At 36.7% G+C, this 26,583-nt stretch overlaps 1 protein-coding gene across 1 annotated transcript in view; it reads right to left on the reverse strand.

Annotated features, from left to right (window-relative positions):
- The window catches only part of LRP1B (LDL receptor related protein 1B), a 1,678,044-nt gene that overhangs the window by 596,225 nt on the left and 1,055,236 nt on the right, over positions 1 to 26,583 (reverse strand). Inside the window, exons 33-35 of the mRNA XM_065928990.1 lie at positions 11,118 to 11,258; positions 5,143 to 5,268; positions 3,944 to 4,075 (exon numbers count right to left, since the gene is read on the reverse strand). Of these exons, the coding sequence (XP_065785062.1) occupies positions 3,944 to 4,075; positions 5,143 to 5,268; positions 11,118 to 11,258 (399 nt within the window). The remainder of the gene's footprint in view (positions 1 to 3,943; positions 4,076 to 5,142; positions 5,269 to 11,117; positions 11,259 to 26,583) is intronic.

The raw sequence follows: 26,583 nt of genomic DNA on the forward strand, positions 1-26,583 counted from the left end.
TTCTTTCTTCTGTGAGTAGTATCTAGAATTGCTTCAACTGGTGAAAGAAATTTTTTCACTCACTGCAGAAAACTTTAATTCATTACAACCAAAACTCAGCAAGATTCAGATATGTTAATCCTTGTGAAAGGTATGGGTTTGAGCATATATTTAGTCCTGAGAATTGTGGTAGTGAAATAATATTATATAAGTTATGATGGTCATACTTGACAAGCAATCCTCTTTCACACCATTTCCTTATTATGTTTAGAATAAGAGGCTGTTGTGACCTTATATTTTATCATCTTTATTTTGATCCTAAAAGTAGAAATTATGTCTCTGTAGTGAATACAATCAATGAAAGAAGAGGAGATAGAATGTCTGCATAGGGAACTACTGGAGGAAGAACCTATGATTAGGTATAAAAGTCTTGATTTAAAAAAGTAGGGATTGATGTATCAAAAATTATTTTTTCTACTAATCCCTCTGGGGCAATTCAGTTATTTTCCTTCCTTCCTCTCAAAAGCATTTTCACTCAGCCTAGCCACAGAGCTTCTATGCTGTCTACAGTGATATTGATATGAATCAAGTTTCTGACACTTATTCTGAGGCTAATACATTTTCACAAAATCCAATCATGGAAGGATCAGATTGTATAGTAGAAGGAAGCACCAAAGGTATGTGGAAATATGGTCAAAAACTCCTGGTCAGACTGCCACCACCACCATCATCATTTGTGTTTTCTGTCAGTTTACTGTCTAAGTACTGTCCATCAGGCACTGTCTAGTCTCCTAGGTTTATATTTAATGACTTCAAAGAGCTGGTGATGCTATTTAATCTTTAAATATCTGCTCTACATATTATTCATTATCATTAAACTCGTTTTCACTAGAGAAAGTTACTAACTTACTCTTTCTGTCCCGAAAAAATTAAGAAACAACTACTAATCTATGCAGATAACCAAACAGAAAAAAAAAGTAAAACAAAACAAAACAAAACAAAAAAAAAAACCCAGAAAACAAAATCCTTGCTAACTGGGAGTTTAAATATAGTTTGCAGACAGGTTTGTAGATATTTATCACATATGCTAGCTTCTACAATTTGCTGTTTTCCATGGAAATTTATTGATTTTTATGATATTACCACTATTTTCTAAGTACCTATGTGTATCAAACACTGTTTCAAACATTTGCACAAAGTGATCTAAATATTCTCATACCACCAAAAGTGAGGAAACAGCCTCAGGAAAATTAAGCAATGTAACCAAGTTCAACACTTGTTAAGTGTTTAAACTGGTTATAGAATCCAAGTTGTCTGTTGCTAAAATCTGGCCTCTTCCCACCATAGGTTTTATTGGCCCCTATGTCTGATCCTCTTTGGTTTCAAAGCAAGTTTTAACTCTGTTTTCTGATTAACAGAAATTTTAATAGATTATTAAACATTTTAATTTCACATGACTATTTCAAATGCTGATTTTCTAAAGGGACTTCCTTTCTAATAATGCAATTTTAAAATATAGACAGGTACAATATGAAGAACACGATGTTTTAACAAATAACTAGCAATTGTTCTATTGAAAAACTATTTTGATATGAAGCATGTTATCACAAAATATCAGTAGTTACTAAGGATTTGGGGCTTCCCAGGTGACACTAGGGGTAAAGAATCTGCACGCCAATGGAGGATACATAAGAGAAAGGGGTTAGACCCCTGGGTCAGGAAGATCCCCTGGAGGAGGGCATGGCAACCCACTCCAGTATTCTTGCCTGGAGAATCCCGTGGACAGAGGAGCCTGGTGGGCTGTGGTCCATGGGGTCATAAAGAGTTGGACATGAAGTAACTTAGCACACATGTAGAAATAGGGAGAATACTATTCTTTGCAAATAAAATTACCTCTTTCATGGCATATTATTTAAAACTTCAACATCTCAGGGTCATTATAAAACCCTGGAGAGTAAATTCAGCTCATACAAATAATCAGTTTGCCTTTAAGGAACAAGAGGTTACTTATGATCTAATCACAGCATTTGACCAAATGGCTTATTTGACATATGATTTGGAAATTTATCAAATACTTTAAAAAATCATTGAGTTTTTAAAAGAATCAAATATGTGATACCAGCTAAAACATGGGATTATGTATATTTAGTAAAAATACATATATGAATACACTTTTCAAGAAGTTCAAGTTTTTCTTAGTTTTATATTTATTAAATCCTATTAATAAAATTCTAAAGAAAGATATGCTTGTAAATAAAGGCAGGGTAGATTATACATGGCAGGGTAGTGAGCATTCCACAAATAATGAGAATGGATCAAAGAGCCTTGTTTGATTAAAAAATCACACTAATTTTGGCAAAATTAGCATATCAATCAATAAAATATGCTATACCTCTCTATATATATTTGGAAAAACCATTTAACCATTTAAAAAACATAGGAAATTTGCCTCTTTGTGATTCAAAGTATTTGGTACAACTGATCTTCTTAAGAAAAGCCATCTTTTATTCATCTGTGAAAATTCCCTGTAATTTTTAAATTTATAGCCATGCATTGCATTAACACATGATTGAACAACATGTAAAAGCTGAAGGAAAATTAGGCTTAATATCAGAAGCTCATGTACTGATGCTTATTTTTGTAAAGATTACAGGTCAATGAAGGATTATTTTAATATTAGATAAAATTGTCTTTACACACATAAAAAATATACTGGGAACATGAATTATATCTTCAACACTGAGACATTAACTCAAGAAGCACAAGACTTGGTTGGATGAGAGATGGAAAAATCTGTTTTTATAAATGTAATCCTTCAAGCATATAATAATAAATATTAATATGAACAAAAGAAGTATATCCAATGCTTATGCTATATCTGAATTTAGCAATTAAACAAACGACTTATATCCTACAATAGATTTAACAGTTTCTACCACCAATTCCCAATCACACACCTTTTTTTTTGTTGTTTATTTGTTTTGTTCATTTGTTTGGCTTTGACACTCAGCTTGTGGTATCTCAGTTTGGCAACCAAGGATTGAACCTCGGCCCTGGCAGTGAAAGTGCTAAATCCTAACCGCTAGACCACCAGAGAACTGCCCCCTCCATCATAAACTTTTTATTAGCCATAGAAAAATGGTAGTATTCAATCTGCTTTCTTTCACTGCTAAAACAAAAAGGGAAGTTAAACTCTGACTTTAAAATGATAGCTACTGTATGACAAAACCCACTGAAATGTTGTAAAGTGATTGGCCTCCAACTAATAAAATAATATTAAAAAAAAAAAAAAAATGATAGCTACTGTATTGAAAAGTAATACAGAATGGCTTAGCATTTATGTGTTTCAATTATTTGGACTCTAGTATTCTTGGGGTTTCCCTGATAGCTCAGACAGTAAAGAATCTGCCTGCAATACATAGGTTCAGTCCCTGGGTTGGGAAGATATCCTGGAAAAGGGAATGACTTCACACTTCAATATTCTTGCAGGGAGAAATCCATGAACAAAGAAAGCAGCCTGGTGGGCTAAGATCCATGGGGTTGCAAAGAGTCAGACATGACTGAGGGACTAACATTTTCACTTTCATTTGCTGCTACCTGTATTAGAATAGATAACCACATTCTGAAAAATATTTTAAATATATATGCTTAAGTATATAAGCTAAAGTGTTTTTTTAATATGTATCATTGGAGAAAAGTAAACATGCCATTTGAAAAATAAAAAAGTAAAAACAAAGCAACCAAGTGACAAATATGTCACTTTTATATTGCCATATGTTAGAAAAATTTTACTTTTTAGGACCAAACTTATTTATAACAATTTGTGTAAGGCTTAGAAATTCACTTCTGATTTGTTTCCTTATTCCTCATTTTGACTATCAGAGTACAGATGGAAAGGTCCTATTTCCATCATGTTTAATAAATCAAAACATCAAACATAAATTATAAATAAAAAGCTATTTACCTGCATGGAAATCTATTCCCACAGCAAATGAAGTTCCTGAGATAGGCATCAAAGCATCCATTTTGTCACTTGGTTCCAGAGGTATTCCCCTGATTCCTTCATGAACAGAGTACATAAGAAATGACTCTATACCTAAATTTAAAAGAAAACAAAAGCAAAATGAATATTTAATATTGAAATCATTCCATTGGCAGGAGAGGGGATTGAGATGGCATAGTAGAAAGACCTTGAACTTACCTCCTCCCAAAGGAATGCCAAAATTACAACTACTTACAGAGCATCTACTTATGAGAATATTCTGAAAATTAACAGAAAAGATTTTCCACTTTTTCCTTTATACTTTATAAATATTTAAAGAAAGAATCACAATAACATGGGTAGGAGGGGCAGAGACACGGTCTTGTCAGTCAGAAAACATACCTACTCCCCGGGAGGAGGAGGATCACAACCACAGGGGTCCTTCTTGAGGAGTGAAGGGTCTGAGCCCCACACAGGGTTCCCCAGTCCAAGAATCCTGCCCTTACAGACAAGCCCCCAGAGAGCTGAGCTTTGAAAAACAGCTGAACTTGTTTGGAGAGCCAAAGATATACAGGACACAGAGGCTTCTCTTCTACAAAGTGCACTCAAAATCTCACATATTGCCAGTACCAGCAAGAGACAGTAGTTTGAAAGGTGCCTGGGTCAGATCCACTTGGGGATCCTGGAGAGCCTCCTGGAGAGGCAGGAGGAAATTGAGAAGCCCCTGGGGACTGACAGGCTGGCAGCAGCCACTTTAGGGATCTTGGTATCCTTCTCAAGCTACCCAAAAAAATATTCCATAGGAAGGAACACCTCCAAATTATTTCTATGAGGACAGCATCACGCTAATTCCAAAACCAGACAAAGATACCACAAGAAGATAAACATGATAGGCCAATATCGCTGATGAGCATAGATGTGAAAATCCTCACTAAATGTTAGCAAATTGAATTTAACAATATGTTGAAAGGATCATACATCATGATCAGGTATATTATGCAAGGGATTCAAGGATAGTTCAATGTCTATAAATCAATCAATGTGACACATCATGTTAACAAAATAAAGAATAAAAAATTATATGGTAATCTCAATAAACAAAGATAAAGCTGGCTCTGGTTGCCTAAAATCTGTATCGATGAAATAAATGCATCAGAAATAAGATTTTCAAAACCTTATACCTCGACATGACATGCGGTTCTTTTGGAGATAATATCCCACTGTACACATACAAGTTCTTGTAGTTTCAGATGTTGGTAAACAAAGCTGAGAACATCCGCCATTATTTAGTTGGCAGGAATTGCTGCCTGAAAAGTAGAAAAACAAACAAAAGAGACATAAAAATCAAGAAAAGTAAATCACGTATAATTCAATATCAATGGTTTAAACAAATATTATAACAACATGTTATTATTGATTTATAACTGCTGCTGTTTCATATTGGTTAGTATCATGTTTTATTCCCTCAAATAATTTGAAGTAGCAGATTATGGTCGAAATCTGTCTTTCCAAAAAAAAGCACAGTATAGTGATTGCAGACAATAATACTATAATCAGTTTAAGAAAGTTGATTCTAAAGGAAATCAACCTGAATATTAATTGAAAGGACTAATGCTGATGCTGAAGCTCTAATACTTTGGCCACTTGATGCAAAGAGCCGACCCATTGGAAAAGACCCTGATGCTGGGAAAAAGATTGAAGGCATGAGGAGAAGGGGATGACAGAGGATGAGATGCTTGGATGTCATCACCGACTCAATCGACATAAGCTTGCGCAAACTCTGGAAGACAGGGAAGCCTGGTATACTGCAGTCCCTGGGGCTGCAAAGAGTCAGACATGACTTAGCAACTGAATGACAATAGAGTAGATATTAACTGTTCCCACTAAGAAATGATAACTATGTGATGTAACAACTAGCACTACAGTAGTAACCATATTGCAATATAAAAAATATTAAATCAACACGCTATACATTTTAACCAGTTATCTGTCAATTATATATCAGTAAATATATATTTACAATAAATACTAATTAATATTTTGCAAAGTGAGACACATGAGAGAATTCAAAGTGACAGAAAAGTAATGGGTATGTCATGAGTGTGATCACAGACTCTAATACTTTAAGGTCACATAAACCAGGAAATCTCTTTTCTAACTTCTAAATTTCACTTCAACTCCACAGCTATCTCATTTTCAAGAATACTTTATCCAACTGAATGAAATAAAGTTATTGATTTATATTATTGACTCAAAGATTATACCATTAAAAGTAAGGAGATATATATATATATATATATATATATATATATATAATTTCTTAAAAGCAAGGACTAACTATTGCCATTTCAAGGAACATAATTCTTCCAAAAGAAATGCAAAACACACCCCTAAGACTTATCTAACTAATTGGCATATTAATTTTCCTTATTCCTGTGTAGTAGCAATAACAAATATTAGTCAGTTAATCAGAGTTACGCATTCTATAAAGATGTTCCATTGAATTTACTAGGCCCAATGTTCTAATTAAAGCTGGTAGCATGATGTTAAGTAATTTACAATCTTATCCAGCAAGTTCATTAAATATCCCAGTTTTATAACATTTTTATTATTCTAGGACATGCAATGACATTTGCTGGATGTTCAAACACTGGTATGAAGTGCAATAAATCCAATGAGAATTACAAAACATGATGAAAGCTATATATCAATAGTGCTCTATGGAAAATTCAAAATACCAGTGCAACTCATTATTTCTAATCTCCTGAATTCAAGATAGTCTAATGGGATTTAAATGTTCAATCAAACCTGTCACATGCTCTGTCATTTTTGAAGTGTGAAATAGGCTCAACTGGGACAATTTCTCATCAGGGAGACCTACCACATTCTTTGCTGATTCCCATAACTGGCAGTTGTTCTTACATAGATTCACATACTATGATTTGCCTTGAACTTTTGAAATGATTACCTTTGTTTCCTATATAAACTAATAAAGATTAATTGATTTATTCCTTTTTACCAAGCTGACATAATAATAAGATGAATTTTCAGCTCTATTTCTATTTTAGTGATGTGCCAATTGTTTTTATAGATCTATAATGATTCTACACTGACCCAACACTTATTTCATTTTATAGGAAGCATGTGAATGGATAAGTGAAAGGCAAAAGAGAAAGGGAAATATATACCCAACTGAACGCAGAGTTCCAAGGAATAGTAAGGAGAGATAAGAAAGTGCTCTCTAGTGAACTACAACACAAGTATGCTCATTTCACATGTTAGCAAGGTTATGCTCAAAATCCTTTAAGCTAGGCTTCAACAGTACATGAACCGAGAACTTTCAGATGTACAAGCTGGATTTAGAAAAGGCAGAGGAACCAGAGATCAAATTGCCAACATCTGTTAGATCATAGAAAGCAAGAGAATTTCAGAAAAGCATTTACTTCTGTTTCATTGACTACACTAAAGCCTCTGACTGTGTGGAACACAGTAAATGTAAAAAAAAATTTAAAGTGAAGAGAATACCAGACTACTTTACCTGCCTCCTGAGACACCTGCACGCAGGCCAAGAAGCAACAGTTAGAACAGACATGGGACAATGGACTGGTTAAAAATTGGGAAAGGGATACTTCAAGGCTATATACTGTCACCCTACTTATTTAACATATGCAGAGTAATAATGCAAAATGCTTGGCTGGAGGAATTACAAGCTGGAATCAAGATTGCCAGGAGAAATATTAATAACCTCAGATGTGCAGATTACACCATCCTAATGGCAGATGGTGAAGAGGAACTAAAGAGTCTCTTGATGAGGATGAAGTGGAAAAAGCTGGCTTAAAACTCAACATTCAAAAAATGAAGATCATGGCATACAGTCCTATCACTTCATGGCAAGTAGATTGGGAAACAGTGGAAACACTGACAGATTTAATTTTTTGGGTCCAAAACCAATGCGGATAGTGACAGCAGCTATGAAATTATAACACATTTGCTTTCTTGGAAGAAAAGCTATAGCAAACCTAGGCAACATTAAAAGGCAGAGACATCACGGCTGACAAAGGTCCATAAAGTCAAAGCCATAGTTTTTCCAATAGTCATGTACAGATATGAGAGTTGGACCATAAAGGAGGCTAAGCACAAAAGAACTAATGTTTTCAAGCTGTGGTGCTGGAGAAAACTCTTGAGAGTCCCTTGGACTGCAAGGAGATCAAACCAGTCAGTCAATCCTAAAGGAAATAAACCCTGAATGTTCATTAGAAGGACTGATCCTGAAGCTGAAACTCCAATACTTTGGCCACCATATGCTAAGAGCTGACTCACTGGAAAAGACCCTATGCTGGTTAAGATTGAGGAGAAGGGGTCGACAGAGAATCAAATGGTTGGATGACCTCACTGACTCAATGGACATGAATAAGAGCAAACTGCTGGAAATAGTGAAGGACAGGGAAGCCTGGCTCGGCAGTACAAAGAGTCAGACATGACTGAGCAACTGAACAACAGCATGTGAATGTATATTAAAATACAATGACAATCTATAGCAATATGCATTTAGATACAGATTTTTTTCCAACTACCATTGAACAGCAAAAATCTAACAAGTGATACTTATCTATAAATTTTGAAAAAACAACAAATGAACAGCAGAGGAAACAAAGGAATTAAAGAAATAAAGAATAATGGATTAGAGAATGATTTATAAAAACAAGAGAAAATACAGAATTATATAACCTTGATATCCAAAATGCATGAAGAATGAAGAAAAAGGAGCTTCTGGGATTGTGTGTTTTAAACCTTAATAATAATAGACATATGCAATGAGATATAATTATTTTTATAAATAATAAAGCTCACTATGCTAATAATATTGCACAACAATAACATATTGTATATTATTTGCTTAGTCTCTAAAAGTAAAATAAAAATAATTTTTAATAAGTATCTTTGCCTATTAAATATAAATTGAATGCAGAAAATAACAGAGATTTTTTAAAGTAATAATTTAGGTGGTGACTATCTAGCACATTAGAAAAGGTGGTTTGACTTAATATTTTGCAATGATATAGATGTTCAAACTTCATTCCTCAATTCACTAGTGGAACCAGAAAAGTCAACTTGGCTAAGGAGAAGTCTCAGCTCTCCAGTGATCTGTATCAAAAATGATAAATGAAGTAACTAATTGTACTTTGAAATCTGAAGTGGTAGTACTGTTAACACCTTAAGTAGTCCTAAATTGCTCATATTTCATACTAATGAAGCTTTTAAACTACCTGCTATGATTCTGTTAATGGGGTTGTCTTTAATACAGATGCTTTTATCAGCATATTCTTCTGGTAGAAACAGTATTTTAAGTTTAGTATTATCATACCATTAATTTCTAAGTGTTAGAGGTCCTGGTCAGTTTGAAAATACTTTCACAGTGCATGGAAGCCCCAACTCTACCTACAGAATCAAATCTTTAAAAGGTTAATGGGCCTTGTTAAAATGAACAATGTGAGACAAGCGTAATATACTGAATTTTTCTTCCAAGAAACTTCATTGGAACTGTATCTACAAAAAATTGACTATTTTATTAATTTACAATTTTCAACAAAGTATGTGTGTGTTCTTTTGAAGAAGTGAATACATGTTTTTTAATGTTTGGAAATATAATCTCTCCTTTTCTAATTTGTATTTTACATTCTTGAATATTTTCAGATATGATTTCATTCAGTGTAGACTATAAACTTAAGTTTATCACAATACTGTAAGTTTTTACACTTAACAAATACACTGTATTAAAATCCACAAAAATGCAATCATATTTATTTATTGAGTACCAGTATTTTATTTCCAGCTATATAATCTATTCTCCAAGACTTGAATTTCTCTAAAATCACTTATTTTGATATAGAATTTTTTTCTATTAAATAATTCCTAGTGAAAACACTCATTCATTATTACAGACAATAACAAAAAAGAATCAGAGAATAAATACAGATTTGTGCATATGAGTTTGGATGTCAGTGTCATCTCAACCATGAATGGATCTCAGTTATCAGATTGTTTTACAAATTTACAATTTGTACAATTTGTAAAAAAAATTATAAAAATTTGTTTTACAATTTTTTGATTTAAAAATATTTTTTTCCTTGATAAAGAAAAACATTCCCCGCTACTACTGGCAAGAAAGGATTCCAGACTAAAGTTTGGCCCATACTCTATTCAGAAAAGGCAATCCTGAATCTGGTTTTCATTTTGTCTCTGGATGTACAGTATGATTTTCATTTGGTATTTTCCAATAAATCAATTCTGCCTGCTTGATTGTTGTCACCTGTCTTCAGAATTAGTGAACGCTTTGGTTCACTATTGATTTTTATTGTCTTTTTAAAAACTTTTTTGGTTCACTTTTCTTATTTCTACCCTTATCTGCTTTGGTCTACATGTCCAAATCTTTTAGATAAAAATCTTTTTACGTTTTCTGGATATTTTTTCCCTAAGCAGAAAAATATATGAACAAAAGTATTTTCATGGCGGTGATATAAATAAGACAGTAGAATATAGAAGAATATTTTTTCTGGGAAGGGAGCTCTGCTAATGTCATGGATCATGAAGCAAAAACTAAGAAAAAACAAGCAGGTGTGGGGCCATACTGCCTGGTATCTCTAATCTAATTGCCATTTGGGCAAGGTGACAAGTCTACCTATGTAAACCATCTGTTAGTTCCCTCACTCCATTTCACTGCATACCATTTGGACAAGGAGAAACAAAAAAGCAAAATGCTTAGAGCCAATGTAATGCTTTTGGTTATGAAATTCTAGTATCAACATAGTCCATCTGAAGTCCCTTAGTTCATCCATTTTCTGGGCATAATTATACTTTGAATATATTTTGCTGGGATTTTAAAATTATTTTCATATTCTTAAATCAAGAACTGAGTAGACCTCTTTGAAGACCTGACAAATTCAGATTCCTTGGGCAGCTTTGCTACATTTTGAAAGTTCATTATATACCTTATGTTGAAGGTATTTCTTCTGCACTATTAAGCAGTACTTGCCTCCCTCCCTCCCCCCTTTTTTTATTAGTAGGAAAATAGGAAACATCAATTGTTGACGTGAGAAAATTATATGAATAAATATGTATTCAAAAGGCCACACAAATTCGTTACCATGTGACTTACCTTGCTGAGCTTCTTTATCATACACTTTCATATGAACAACCCCAGAAGTCTTATTTCTTAGAACGGTGGGGTTTCTTCCATCTCTTTTGCTGCAGGTTCCCAGCTGAGCTAAGTTTTGGTCTGCCCACCACAGTTTCTTATCTATAAAAGTTAAAAGATTTTTTAATGAAAAAGATAATCATCTTATTAAATAATAATAAAGAACTATTGAACTCTAATGCTTTCTGATTTCTTTGGTTAAATTCCCAAACTCTGTTTCTAAGAGAAACAGCACAATCACTTTTACTTTTAAAAATACTTATCACAGTACATTCTATTGTTTAAATTTTCCTTCTTTTACTCCAATTAGAGATTCTCGACTTTTTCTTTTTCTTAAAAAATACGTGATATAAATAAAGGTATAGTTCAAATTAATATGGAATACAGATTTTATTATTTACAATCTAAACCATGATTATAGTAGTATTGTACTATATCTGTAAATGAACAGTAAAATCCAACAAAATATCTAAACAACTATGAAAAAGATTGTTCTCTAAGTTCTATATAAAGCATGTAAGCTTTTAATCACTGGTACTCTCCATTACTGGATTCTTCACAGTTATAGTGACTTATTTTTCGTACTGTTCATGCTCATTTCTCCAAAATTTTAAATGAATCCTATTAACTGGTACTGAATGTTTATTTGGTAGTAGAGAACGTGGAATGTGCCTCAGATTAAAATTAGCCAGGTAGCTAGAACTGTAGTCAAATTTTATGCTTACTATTACAGTATATTATGTACACAGTCATATGAAAACCATAAGGATGCTATTATTATTTTCTGAGATTCAAAGAGATTAACTACCCTAGTCAAATTCATATATATGGTTGTTCTGTCTCCAAAACTTGCATTCTTTCTGAGTCTACTCTTAGTGCATTAAAACATTCAAGGTATTGAATTAATTTTAAATCAAGTTCATAATTTTAAAGGTATTGAACAATCTATTTATTTCAACAAGAATCTTCAACAAGACAATTGAGACTACTATCAATTCCAACCGAGAAGTCTAAATAAGGTTATTGAACTCAGGGAAGAAAACAATAACAATTCAGTCTTTACATCAAGGTATAATTATTCTCAATCAAATGTCAGGATATTTTAGACTGAACCAAAGCCTCGTTTCAGGTATTACCAGAAGAGTAATAACACAGACATTAATGATAACTATCCTTTTCTAAATCTGATTTTATGCAATGCACAATTCTAAATGCTATAGATAAATTCATTTAATCTTCACAATTCCATAAGGTAAGTACTACTATTATTAAGGTCAGTTCAGTTGCTCAGTCGTGTCTGACTCTTTGAGACCCCATGGACTGCAACATTCTGGGCTTCCCTGTCCTTCACCAACTCCCAGAGCTTGTTCAAACTCATGTCCATTGAGGTGGTGATGCCATCCAGCCATCTCATCCTCTGTTGCCCCCTTCTCCTCCTGCCCTCAATCTTTCCCAGCATCAGGGTCTTTTCCAATGAGGCAGCTCTTCGCATCAGGTAGCCAAAGTATTGGAGTTTCAGCTTCAACATCAGACCTCCCAACGAATATTCAGGACTGATTTCCTTGAGGATGGACTGGTTGGATCTCCTTACAGTTCAAGGGACTCTCAAGAGTCTTCTCCAACACCACAGTTCAAAAGCATCAGTTCTTCAGCATTCAGCTTTCTTTATGGTTCAATTCTCACATACATATATGACTACTGGAAAAACCATAGCTTTGACTAGACAGACCTTTTTAAATCATCTTACAATTAAGAACATTGAGGCAAACAGTGTTTAAGAGGTTTTTTTCAGGTATCACGGAATGAATAACAGCCCCAGGTTATGAACCAAGCACTGATTTTAGAGTCTATGGCTGTTAATCTCATTTCTACAGTGTCTCCTTCCATAGAAGGACAGAGTTCAGTCTTCTTTCTCTTGACATATAATATGGATTTTAGATTACGATGGTGAAGTTGAGTAGCCCATTCACTTAGGTTTTATTAACCCACTGCCAGGGTAATCAGCAATGTTTCAGAAAGTAGCTACTCTAAAGTCCTGGCTCCTGGAGGGCAGAAGAGGATGACACAGAGCAGGCTGTTTTCATAAGTATGCAACTCTGCCCTTCAAAACACCTACAGACAAGTTGTAAAAAATCATGAATCACTGCCCTTACTCATAAGGTATCTCCTTCACAGCAAATACTGACTCCCTTCTGGAGGTCCTCCACCCTTCTGAAGGACTCTGGGAGGCAAACCTCTGCCTGTCTCTGGGAAGAGTTTACAGCTGAGGTTATATCCTAAGCAGCTACCAATCATCCTAGCTTCACACAAGAAATCCTGGGCAAAGAATCATTAGTTCTTCTCTCTTACAGAGTCATGGATGAGGATGCATGCTCCATAGGGCAAGAATGTTATTTAATGAATGAACAAACAAATGAAAAAGACAAACAGAAAATATAAGTAGAAAAGGGAAAAAGCAAAATATCAATCTGAAAAGTCCAATAGAGAATTTCCTGGAGGTCCAGTGGTCGGACTCTGACTCCAGTGCAGGGGGCATTGGTTTAATCCCCAGTGGGGGAACTAAGATTCCATATGACATGCAGCCCAGTCTCCCCCCAAATAAATAAAAAGTCCAATAGCCAGTATCATCAGACTGTACTTGCAAGAATTAGGTTCACTACTTCCTTGAAGTTACAGGGGGGAAAAAAAAAAGGCTAATTTTACTTAAAAATATCCTTAATTGAAAAGTAACAGGCATCAGTTTTGTTCAGTCCAGGTCTTTCAATTATTATGAGTAACAAAAGTGGGAGCCTGTGCATGCAGAGAGCACTTTGGGTGCATCAGTTCAGTTCAGTCTCTCAGTCGTATCTGACTCTTTGAGACCCCATAAACTGCAGCTCACCAGGCCAGGCCTCCCTGTCCATCACCAGCTGCCGGAGTCCACCCAAACCCAATTCAACTGAGTCAGTGATGCCATCCAATCATCTCACCCTCTGTTGTCCCCTTTGCCTCCTGCCCTCAATCTTTCCCAGAATCAGGGTGTTTTCAAATAAGTCAGCTCTTTGCATCAGGTGGCCAAAATATTGGAGTTTCAGCTTCAGCATCAGTCCTTCCAATGAACACCCAGGACTGATCTCCTTTAGGATGGACTGGTTGGATCTCCTTGCAATCCAAGGGACTCTCAAGAGTCTTCTCCAACACCACAGTTCAAAAGCATCAGTTATTTGGTACTCAGCTTTCTTTATAGTCCAACTCTCACATCCATACATGACCACTGGAAAAACCATAGCCTTGACTAGATGGACCTTTGTTGACAAAGTAATGTCTCTGCTTTTTAATATGCTGTCTAGGTTGGTCATAACTTGACTTCCAAGGAGTAAGTGTGTTTTAATTTCATGGCTGCAATCACCATCTGCAGTGATTTAGGAGCCCCCGAAAATAAAGTCAGCCACTGTTTCCACTGTTTTCCCATCTATTTGCCATGAAGTGATGGGACCAGATGCCATGATCTTAGTTTTCTGGATGTTGAAAGTTTAAGCCAACTTTTTCACTCTCCTCTTTCACCTTCATCAAGAGGCTTTTTAGTTCCTCTTCACTTTCTGGCATAAGGGTGGTATCATCTGCATATCTGAAGTTATTGATATTTCTCCTGGCAATCCTGATTCCAGCTTGGGCTTCCTCCAGCCCAGCATTTCTCATGATGTACTCTGCATATAAGCTAAATAAGCACGGTGACAATATACAGCCTTGACATACTCCTTTTCCTATTTGGAACCAGTCTGTTGTTCCATGTCCAGTTCTAACTGTTGCTTCCTGACCTGCATACAGGTTTCTCAAGAGGCAGGTCAGGTGGTCTGGTATGCCCATCTCTTTCAGAATTTTCCAGTTTATTGTGATCCACACAGTCAACGGCTTTGGCATAGTCAATAAAGCAGCAATAGATGTTTTTTTCTGGAACTCTCTTGCTTTTTTGATGACCCAGCGGATATTGGCAATTTGATCTCTGGTTCCTCTGCCTTTTCTAAAACCAGCTTGAACATCTGGAAGTTCATGGTTCATGTATAGATGAAGCCTGACTTGGAGAATTTTGAGCATTACTTTACTAGTGTGTGAGATGAGTGCAATTGTGTGGTAAATTGAGCATTCTTTGGCATTTCTTTTCTTTGGGATTGGAGTGAAAACTGACCTTTTCCAGTCCAGTGGCTACTGCTGAGTTTTCCAAATTTGTTGACATATTGAGTGCAGCACTTTGACTACATCGACTTTCAAGATTTGAAATAGCTCAACTGGAATTCCCTCATCTCCACTAGCTTTGTTCATAGTGATGCTTCCTAAGGCCCACTTGTCTTCACATTCCAGGATGTCTGGCTCTAGGTGAGTGTGAGTGATCAAACGATCATGATTATCTGGGTCATGGGTGCATAGTGAACTACAATTATGTAGAATAAATATATTTATGAGATAGCTTAAACTGCAAGAAGAAAGAGCTACTTTTTTTCAAAAGATATCATTTTATCATTGAAAGAATGTCTGACAATCCACAGCTATTCAGACTTAGATATTTGACAGGCAGAAATTTTTCTCAAAAAAAAATAAATAAATAAATAATAAATAAAAGGGAGTGAATAGAGTTTGACGATAACCAACTTTGAGACTTATTATAAAGCTATAGCATTGAGACAGTGTTCTATTGTTGAACGAATAAGATCTCTGTCTTTCAGATCCTATGTTCTAGTGAGGGATATAGACAAGAAATAAACACATAGGAAAGGTATACCTAAAATTCTTATAAATCAACAGCAAATAAATAACCTGATTGAAAATGGGCAAATAAATGAAACATTTCTCTAAAGAAGACTTGCAAACAGCCAACAGGTATATGAAAAAATGCTCAACATCATTAATCATTGGGAAAATGCAAATCAAAACCACAATGAAACATCACCTCACACCTGGCTCTCAAAAAAGTATAAACAAAACAAAACAAAAAAACACACAAACAAAATACATAACAATGCTGGCAAGGATACAAGGATGTAGAGAAACTGAAACTCTTGTACACTGTTGCTAGGAATGTAAAACAGTACAGACACTATTTAAAATGGTATTGAAATTAGTCAAAAAATGAAAAATAGACTACCATATGACCTTGGCCACCTGATGAAAAGAGCTAACTGAAGTGCTAACAGCAGCCTGAAGTGCTGCTGCAGTCCATAGGTCACAAAGAGTTGGAAGTGACTTAGGGATTGAACAACAGCAATGTTCTAGCAATACCATTTCTGGGTGTATATGCAAAATAACTGAAGTCATAATCTTGAAGAGATATTAACACTCCAATGTTCACTGCAGCATTATTCATAATAACAAATGTAAACATATGGAAACAGCCTAAAAGTCCACTGAGAGATGAATGGATCAATAAAATCTGTTGTGCATATACAATGGAATATTATGCAGCCTTTAAGAAGTATAATAATCTCATGGGGGATGTTGACAACAGGCAAGGCACCATGTGGGTAGGGATAAGGAGAATATAGGCAATCTCTGTATTTTCTTGTCAATTTTGCTGTGAACCTAAAACTGCTTTAACAAACTAAAGTCTTTTTTAAAAATAGAATTTCACCACATGCAACAGGATGGATGAAACTTGAGGACATTAGGGTAAATAAGATTAGCCAGTCACAGAAGTATAAATACTAAATGATTCCACTCATATGAGGTATCTAAAACAGTCAAACTCATAGTAACAGAGTGGACTAGTGGTTGCCAGGAGTGGGCGTGGGGGTGGGGGATGAGGGAGTTGCTGTCCAGCAGGTGTAAAAAGTTTCAGTTATAGAAGATGAATAGATTCTAGAGATCTGCTATACAATATTGTGTCTACAGCTAACAATACTTTATTGTGTACTTAAAAATTTGTTAAGAGGATAGATCTTATGGTAAGTGTTCTTGCCATAATAAAAAAGATAAGAAATAACTGAAGACTCTCATTAGTCCTATAAAGAAAATAGGCACAGTTTCATTTTCTGGTTTCCCTATTTTTGTCTGCACTTCACTCCACTCTGCTTACCCTTCATTGCACAAGTCTAACCCTACGCTCCATGCAATACTTCAGACTAGCACATCCCACATTGACTCTTCTTTCTCATTGATTCCAAAGGCTCTACAGACAGCATCATATGGTTTTGTACGAAATTGCTGCTTTTTCTTTCACTTGTACTAATTTTGACTCTTTATCCAGAGATGAAAACCCCGAGAATAAGGATCCTGTCTTGTATTTCTTTGTATTCTTCACAGTGCTTTGTATTCTTTTGAACTGAGTGTGATGCAGAAATTCCCTAAATATCTGTGAAATGACTGGGGAAATAATATCCCTAAAAATATCTCCCATAATAATTTACTACTTAGAAAACACTTAAATAAAGCCATCTCCTCCACTTCCTCCTCTTAAAATGTTTTTATTTTTTTGAAAACTCCTCTAATATAAAGAACTTTGGTTTTGACTCTGTAATTATTTAGAATCATATTTCTATCACTTTTTCCTTACACTGTTATTCATATAAATATACTAGAATCTTCTGAAATTACAAGAATTCAAAAACTACTTGGTTATGTTGGAAGCAATTATTGATATCTCCATCTCACTATTATAGGCTGAACTCTGCACCATGAAATTCATATGTTAAAATTCTAACTCTCAGTACCTCAGACTGGGGCTGTATTTGAACATAAAATCATTAAAGAAGTAATTAGGCTTCCGTGGTGGCTCAAATGGCAAAGAGTCTGCCTGTAGTGACAGAGACCTGGGTGCGATCCCTGGGTTGGGAAGATCCCCTGGAAAAGGAAATGGCTGGCCACTCCAGTATTCTTGGGGAATCCCATGGACAGAAGAGAAGAGCCTGGTTTGCTACAGTCCATGGGGCTCACAAAGAGTCAGACAGGATTGAGCAGTGAGCACTTTCACATAACAGGGTGGGTCCTACTCCAATACGACACATGTTCTTATAAAGAGAAAATTAGGCCACAGAAACACACGGATGGAAGCTCAAGGAGGAAAAGACAGCCATCTGCAAGCCACGGAGAGAGGCCTCAGAAGAAATCAACCATGTTGACTCCTGGATTTCAGATTTCAAGATTCCAGAACAGTGAGACAATGAATTTCTGTCAAGAGATCCAGTCTATGGGACTTTGCTAGGGCAGTCCTAGCAAACAAATATGTTTACTAATAGGGATATAGAAGACACTTATGAAATAATTAAGATAAATGTCATAAAAGTAAATTGGTCCTACCACATAATCACCAAACCCTGCACTTAAAAGAGAGAGAAATAAAGGAAATAATTTTACTGAGACACAACTGAGCGAATAAGCACTAAGTCCCAAGGACTTTGCTAGGCACATATAACTGTTTCAATCATTCATAAGTGAGTGGATGCAATAAAATGCCTGTCAATAAGCAAAATCTATAACTTAAAAGAAACTATCCACAAATACAGCAACGGACATCAAAATAAATAACCCAAAGAGTTGAAATTGCATCTACTGCCTGGGAATTGGGAGAGGAGTCAGGGAGATTTCTCACTTGTGATTTCAGTAACTAAATTTCACCCTCAGAGCTCCCAAATCTCTTTCATATGCCTAATTATCCTCTTAATCTTCAGCCCAGATATGCTACTACATAGCAGGAATTTCTACCTGAATATAAGGAAGTCACTGCAAACTTTACATGACCAAAAGAAAATCCATTTTATTTTTCCCATGTATACTGATTTCCCAGTAGAATTCTTCATGGATTAATGTTTGTGTCCCAAACTAAATTCATACATGGAAATCTTACTCCCAGGGTGCAGCGCCCTGGGAGGTGATTAGGTAAGGGTGGAGCCCTCACAGTGGAATTAGTACCCTTATAAAAGACACGCCCCAGAGAGCGCCCTATCCCTTCTGCTGTGAGACAGGAAGGCCAGCTGGCTGCCTGTGAAGCAGGAAGCACATTCTCACCAGACACCAAATCTGCTACCACCTTGATCTTGGACTTCTCAGCCTCCAGAATATTGAGAAGTAAATGTTTGCCGCTTAAAGCATCCCAGCCTGTGGTATTTTTGTTACAGCATTCTGAACTAAGGCAGCTTCTCACAGGGAATGGTCCCCCACTGGGCATCTGTGGTAAAAACTACAGGGCCATCTTTTTACCCTCCCAGGGCCCTGTCTCTTAGGTGCTTATCCCAATGTTTTATTTCTTCTCCATTCCCACTAAAACTCCTCAGCTCAGGACTCCATTACTTCTATTCTCCTGATGACCTTTGCTGAGAAAACACTAGAGTGATCTTTCCAAAATGCAAATCTAAGCATGTCACTCCACCACTTACAATTCTACAGTGACTTGCCTTCCCCTGCCAAACCACTCAGCATGGCACAAAGGCCATTCATGATCTGATGCCAACTTAACTTTCCATCACTAGATCTATTACTGTCCGCTGTGTACCATGTTCTAGGAATACTGAACTGCAGTCAGCTTTCCATTTGCCAAGGGTAGATTAACCACATTATGAGGAGAAAATGGGTGAAAATGGGCCAAAGACAGCTTACTTGTAAAGAAAACGAACTCAAACTGTAGTGGATTAGAGAAATAGCTACATATCAGAATGAGTCTATTCTTTATAAATATATAAGAGTCAATCCAGTTTTACATTGTACCCATCACAAATAAGGAACGCCCTTTCACCTGGACAGTCAAAACTGGCTATGTGCATATGCAGTCTGTTAGCTGCTTTTTGGAGCAGGAGCAGCTTTCTGCAGTTTGTCTGACGCTCTGGGCAAAAATCTATTTCTTAGGACAATGATGGTACTAGAAGTCTCTTTGCTGTGCTTTCTCCCAAGACTTGTTTTTATTTATTTTTCTCAAACAGAGAACCTAGAGAATGGCAACGCAGGTGAGAGGAAGAGCAGCACAGAACAGAACCCAGAATTTTGTTCTGAAGGCTCTGTGACCTTGCATTGACACATATGCTCTTAAAATTCCTTCAGTTCATTGTTACTCTGAGGTTTGCCTCAGTGAGAGCCAAGGGGCAGTCAGGGATTGTAGGGAGAAAACCCTGAGAATGGCAGGTAATTTAATTTCCAAGTTGACGGCTTGACTGCGAACTAGTATTTGTGTGATGAAGGAGAGAATGACAGTGAGAGAGAAGAATTTTCTGCCAAAAACAGAGGCCCCAAATAACTGCTTGCTGCAATGTTTAGAAAACAAAAATGTTTATTTAGTGAAAATACTTATTTAGTGTTTATTTAGTGAAAATATTTATTTAGTGTTTATGTAGTGAAAAATATTATTCTCATCAAAAAAAGGGAAGAGGAACAACAAGGTCCTCCTATGTAGCACCAAGAACTATATTCAATATCCTATGATAAACCAAATGGAAAATAATATATTTAATATATATTTTCAACTATATGTATATTCAGTTATATATATATATATATATAACTTAATCACTTTGCTATATAGCAGAAATTAACACAATATTGTAAAGCAAATAAAAAGAAAATCAGAAGAGGAGAAAGAGGAGTGGGAGAAGAAAGATAAAGACCCACTGACCTCATGCAGACAATTTAACAATTGATGCAAATGATGCAATTCATCAATCCTAATGAAATGCATTTGAATTAAATATCAATCTTGAGTCACAGTTGTGTTAAGTTGGATCTGAACAATGTTTTATCTGTATTCTCCTGATTTCCATTACCCCAGTAAATAGGATAATACAGAGTTGATATAGTTTTTCAAAACAATGATTCCCAAATATCCCAAAGCCCTTTTTTTTTTTTTTTTTCCCCGAAGCCCTTTTATGTGTGAGAGTTCAGTTGCAAAATCTGTCGGACTCTCTGCCATCCCAGACTGTAGCCTGCCAGGTTCCTCTGTCCGTGGGATTTTCCAGGCAAGAACACTAGAGTGGTTGCCATTTCCTTCTCCAGGAGAGCTTCTTGACCCAGAGATTGAACCGTGTCTCTCACATCTCCTGCACTGGCAGGCAGATTCTTCACCACTGCACCAGCCGGGAATCCCCCAATGCCAATTACATGGATTGCTTACATGGATGGTTTCTAAGGCTTGTTGAGAGTCATTGTATACAGTGGGTGAGGGAGTGGTTTGGAGTCATACAAGCATTCTTTGATGCCTGGCTATGACATATTCTGAGTGATTTTGAACAACATACTTGAATCCTTATTATTAGTCTTCTCATCTGTAAAAGGAAAAATTCCACTACACTCATATAATATATGAAATAATTAGCCACACGATTTGAATGGTAAAGACAATAATTGGTAGCTACATTGAATAAAAAAATGAGTCAACAAAATCTAAAATATATTTGAGTATACTAATTCTAATAGTCGAGCAATTCAGAAAAAATATTTTCTATCCATCGTCAATAGAAAAGTGTATGGAATTTTTTTTTTTCATAATTAATGATGAATTACTGCATTTCTGGGCTCCCCTGATGGCTCAGACAGTAAAAAATCTGCCTGCAATGCCGGAGATCAGAATTCCCCTGGAGGAGGAAATGCTGACCCACACCAATATTCTTCCTGAAAAATCCCAGGGATAGAGGAGCCTGGTGGGCTACAGCCCAAAAGGATTGCAAAGAGTTGGACACCATTGAGCAATTAAGCACACACAGCACAATTTGACTTTTATTATGGGATATCAGCCAAGAGTCTAGGATGGTGCAAAGAAAGCTATTTTCTTTCCCTATCCCACTAGCTAGATTCATTCACATGAATGTGGGTTGAGATTAGTAGTATAATACCTGAGGGTGGAAAAGAATAATGCTTGTTGACTGTGGCAATCACTCCAAAGTGATTACCAAGTTCAAGTCACATATAAAATGGCCTATTAAGTTAGGATAAATAGAATATTGGGTTTCCCTGGTGGCTCAGATAAAGAATTTTCTTGCAATGTAGGAGCCAGGGTTTGATCCCTGGATGGGGAAGATAACCCTGGAGAAGGGATGGCTATTCACTCCAGTATTCTTGCCTGGAGAACCCCGTGGAGTGAGGAGTTTGGAGGGCCATAGTCCATGGGGTTGCAAAGAGTCAGGCATGATGGACTGACTAACACAAGTAGAATATTAGAACTTGAATTTCTATTTGTAACTTCTGTAAACAAGAGAGATTAACAGTGTTCAAAGACAACAATGTAATTCTTTGTTTGACTTTTACATATACATTGTTTAGGAGAAACGTTTAAGAGAATCCTTTCCCCTTTATTAAGGTGCTTAGCTTAAGCAAGGTCTACAGAGGGTTTAGTTAGATAATGACCTTCTCTATGTTGGACTGAGTTGTGTCTTCCCCCAAATCCAGACATTGAAGTCCTAATCCCCAATGTGACTGTATCTGGAACTGGGTCTTCAGAGAAGTAACTAAGGTTACATGAGGTCATAACGGTGGTACCCCAGTCCATACATGAATGGTGTCGTTACAAGAAGATACCAGGGATGTGGGCACAGAGGAAAGACAGGGGGAGGGTGTGCTGAGAAGGTGGCTGCCTGTAAGCCAAGGAAGCCTGGGGAGAAACCAAACCTTCTGACACATTGATCTCTTCCAGCTTCTGGAGAGGTGAGCAGATAAATTTCTATTGTATACACCATCTGGTCTAGTATTTGGTAGGGCAGCCCTCACTGACTAATACACTGACATATATCTGCTAATTTATTAGGAACAGAACACAGTCCTGAAAAAGTTATTTAAAAGAGTCTGAGATTTTGTGTTCATGCTGAGATGCACCATAAGAGCCACTGAGAGAAAACTCAGTCTATATTCAAGCAGATCTGTACATGACCTCTAAAATATACTCCAGTTACCTACTTCCAAATTACGTATTTCCAAGATCTCCACTGCTTCCACTTACACTGCTACCACGCTAGTCCAAGCTGTTACAGTCTCACCCGAACTCCTATGCCAGTCCCATAAGGTTCACCAGCATCCATTCTTTTCCTCTCCCATAGCCCAGTCTTCCCACAGCTTTGAGTAATCATTTTATTAATGAAACACAAACTAGGATTTAAACTCCTGTTTAACTCTTCTGTTGACTACTGAAGCTTTCAGTCTTTAGCAGCTAAGTCCCTGAGAATCTTGTCACCCTTGACCCTCCTCTTCTGTGGCATGAAGCTCCTCTTACTCCAGTCACGTTAGCCAGAACCTGACAAGCACTTTCTGATCTCAAAGAGTTTTTACTTGCTATTTTCTCTACCCAGAAAACTCTTCCTTAAACATCTTCACAAGGCTAGATTTTGCTTGCCATTCAAATGTAAGCTCAAATAGCACCTCCCTGAAAAGACTTCATGGAAACTCTTATTTCACACCACTTTTCCCTATCTGACATTTTCACAAATGTTTATGCATTTACTGTCTATGTCAGCTAAGTGCAAGTGCATGAAGATAGGGGCTGAGGCTACCTTTTTTCACCCCTGTGTCTCTATATTGAAAAGATATAATCTGGATATATAAAATTAATAAACTCTCACTATTCTAATAAAATTCTAGTTCTAGAAATAACGGGCTGATATAAGAAATACCCCCAATTCTGTCACGCTGATGCTTAGAACATGCTTTGGGTAAGAGGGTTGTGTGTGAATGAGAGAAAGAGGCAAAGAATTGAAAAAATGGCCACTTAGAATTATTATCACCTGGAGCCTGAGCAGTTATAAAGATTTTTCTCTTTTCTTTTGTTTTGATATCCCTGAATAAACGGGACACCAGAAAACAGCTTTTTACTTTTTCTCAGAGTAGCGATGGCGTCTCAAACTTCATGTTCCGTTTCATCAGTGACCCTGGAAGCAGCAAGGGTGACGTTTTTTGCTGCTCCTCCCATGGCAGTCACGGTCAATGGGGCCATTTCTCAGATTGAGGGCCAGCTCTCTACAAAGCAGTGAGGCATGACTACAAGAGGGACTGTCTAAAGGTCAGTAATTAAGACCATCCTCAGCAAGTAGTTCTAGGCTCCTTTAAGAGATTACAAACAATAGGAAGATAAACGAAAAATCAGAGGAATCACAAGTCTATTCTCCACAGAACTGAAAGAGTAGCCCTGACATATAGGTAGCTAGTGGGAAGATGCTCTATAGCACAGGGGCTTAGCTCACTGCTCTGTGACAGTCTAGAGGGGAGGGATGTGGGAGTGGGAGCGAACTCAAGAGGGAGGGGATATATACAGACATGTAGCTGATTCATGTTGTTATAGAGCAGAAACTAGCACAATGCTATAAAGCAATTATACTCCAGTTAAAAATAAATAAATAAACAAAAGGCAAGGGTGGGATGATTTGAGAGAATAGCACTGAAACATGTATATTACCACATGTGAAATAGATCACCAGTCCAAGCTGATGCATAAAACAGGGCACTCAAAGCCGGTGCACTGGGACAACCCAGAGGGATGGGATGGGGAGGGAGCTGGGAGGGGGGTTCGGGGTGGGGGACACATGTACACCTGTGGCTGATTCATGCCAATGTATGGCAAAACCACCACAATATTGCAAAGTAATAAGCCTCCAATTAAAATTAATTAATTAAATTTTAAAAAATAAAGGATTTTTAGAAAATCAAAGTAAGTAGATAGCTGCAGCTGCTTGCACTTTCTACACTCTCTGAGGGTGGCTAGGGAAGGTTGAGATGGCTCGAAGGAAGTGGACAGTTGAGAACTAGAATCTGGGGAACAGTGGTGGAGTTGTATAGAGTTCCCTTTCCTCGAAGTAAACCACAATTTCATTTTTAAGGTGGAACGTCTAGGAGACACAGCTGTGATTTTACCTAGCACTCCACAGATCAGTGCCAATCTACTGTCACCCCAACAAACTAGTTAAAGAAGACAACCTGTAAGTGCAAATGTAGAGAAAATAGTCAAGGAAAACAAGATCTTCATTTAATTCCTTTACAGTGTGATTAAAGGTCTTAAATTAGAGAAGGAAGAGAACTATCAGAACTTTTCAGAAAATCCAACAACTTCAACATAAAGAAGTTTGGAATTAAAAAAATAATTAAACACACAGAGAGTGAATAGGAAGAAAGTATGTGTTTAAACAATGCCTTCAGGAATATAAGTGCATGTGGGTTTGAATTGCTTGGTACAGGGTCATGTAATGATCTTCAAATTGATTTTCTGAATGACACTCTTCCCAAACAAAAATTAAATGAAGAAAAAGCAAAACTGATGAAGCAGGTTCATGAGAAAGAAGACTCTTCAGAACTTAAAACTAACAGTCCATCCTGAAGGAGATCAGTCGTGGGTGTTCATTGGAAGGACTGATGCTGAAGCTGAAACTCCAGTACTTTGGCCACCTCATGCAAAGAGTTGACTCATTGGAAAAGACCCTGATGCTGGGAGGGATTGGGGGCAGGAGGAGAAGGGGACGACAGAGGATGAGATGGCTGGATGGCATCACCAACTCGATGGGCAAGAGTTTGACTAAACTTCGGGAGCTGGTGATGGACAGGGAGGCCTGGCATGCTGCGATTCATGGGGTTGCAAAGAGTGGACACGACTGAGCAACTGAACTGAACTGAACTGAACATGTATAGATAAAAGAGGAGTTTGTCTTAGTCATAGTTGTTAACAAAGAAGTAGAGAAGCCTCAGCCAGCTGTTGGCTGCAACTCAGCTGTTCTGAGTTGCAGTCAACTGTGTCTAAAAATCTAAGCCTTACTCAGTCGATAGACCACTAAGGGTTAGATGAGAAATTGCTACACTATAATGGGGCTTCCCAGGTGACTCAGCCAGTAAAGAATTTGTCTGCAATGCAGGTGATCGGGGTTTGATCCCTGGGTTGGGAAGATCCCCTGGCAAAGGGAATGGCTACCTACGCCAGTATTCTTGCCTGGAGAATTTCATAGACAGAGGAGCCTGGCGGGTTACATGGAGTTAGTTGCAGAGTTGGACATGATTGAGCAACTAACACTTTCACATATACACTTTTATCCCCCTTATAACTTCTACTCATTTGGAAATGGAGTTGAAGGGGCCATAGTAGACCATGAGTCACTTAGGACCAACTATCCATTAACTTCACTGCTGAAGTCCCTAGAACTGCTTTATACCCGTTTAACCTTCCACACCAGTCTGTATGACAGGCATTCTATCAATCCAGGATTTTGTTAAAATTTTTGTTTCATTTTGGAATATATGTATTTTTATCAGACATTTCTTCCCTACATGAGACAGAATGAAAATCTCTGTTCCTGGGAACCAGATTCTATGTAGAATAGTGTCCAGGAAGTATTAATCCCAGTAGACATTATCCTAAATATATCCGTATTGTTATGTTCATGCCTTGGTTTTCAGTTTTGTGAAAAAAAAAGAAATCTATCATTTTAAACACCCAAATATGTAGTACATAAATAATTTATAAAGTGTATAAATGTTAAAATGATATTATCAGACTTCTCTGGTGGTTCAGTGG

The sequence above is a fragment of the Muntiacus reevesi genome, chromosome 3 (assembly GCF_963930625.1).
Source record: "Muntiacus reevesi chromosome 3, mMunRee1.1, whole genome shotgun sequence".
Classification (NCBI taxonomy): Eukaryota; Metazoa; Chordata; class Mammalia; order Artiodactyla; family Cervidae; genus Muntiacus; species Muntiacus reevesi.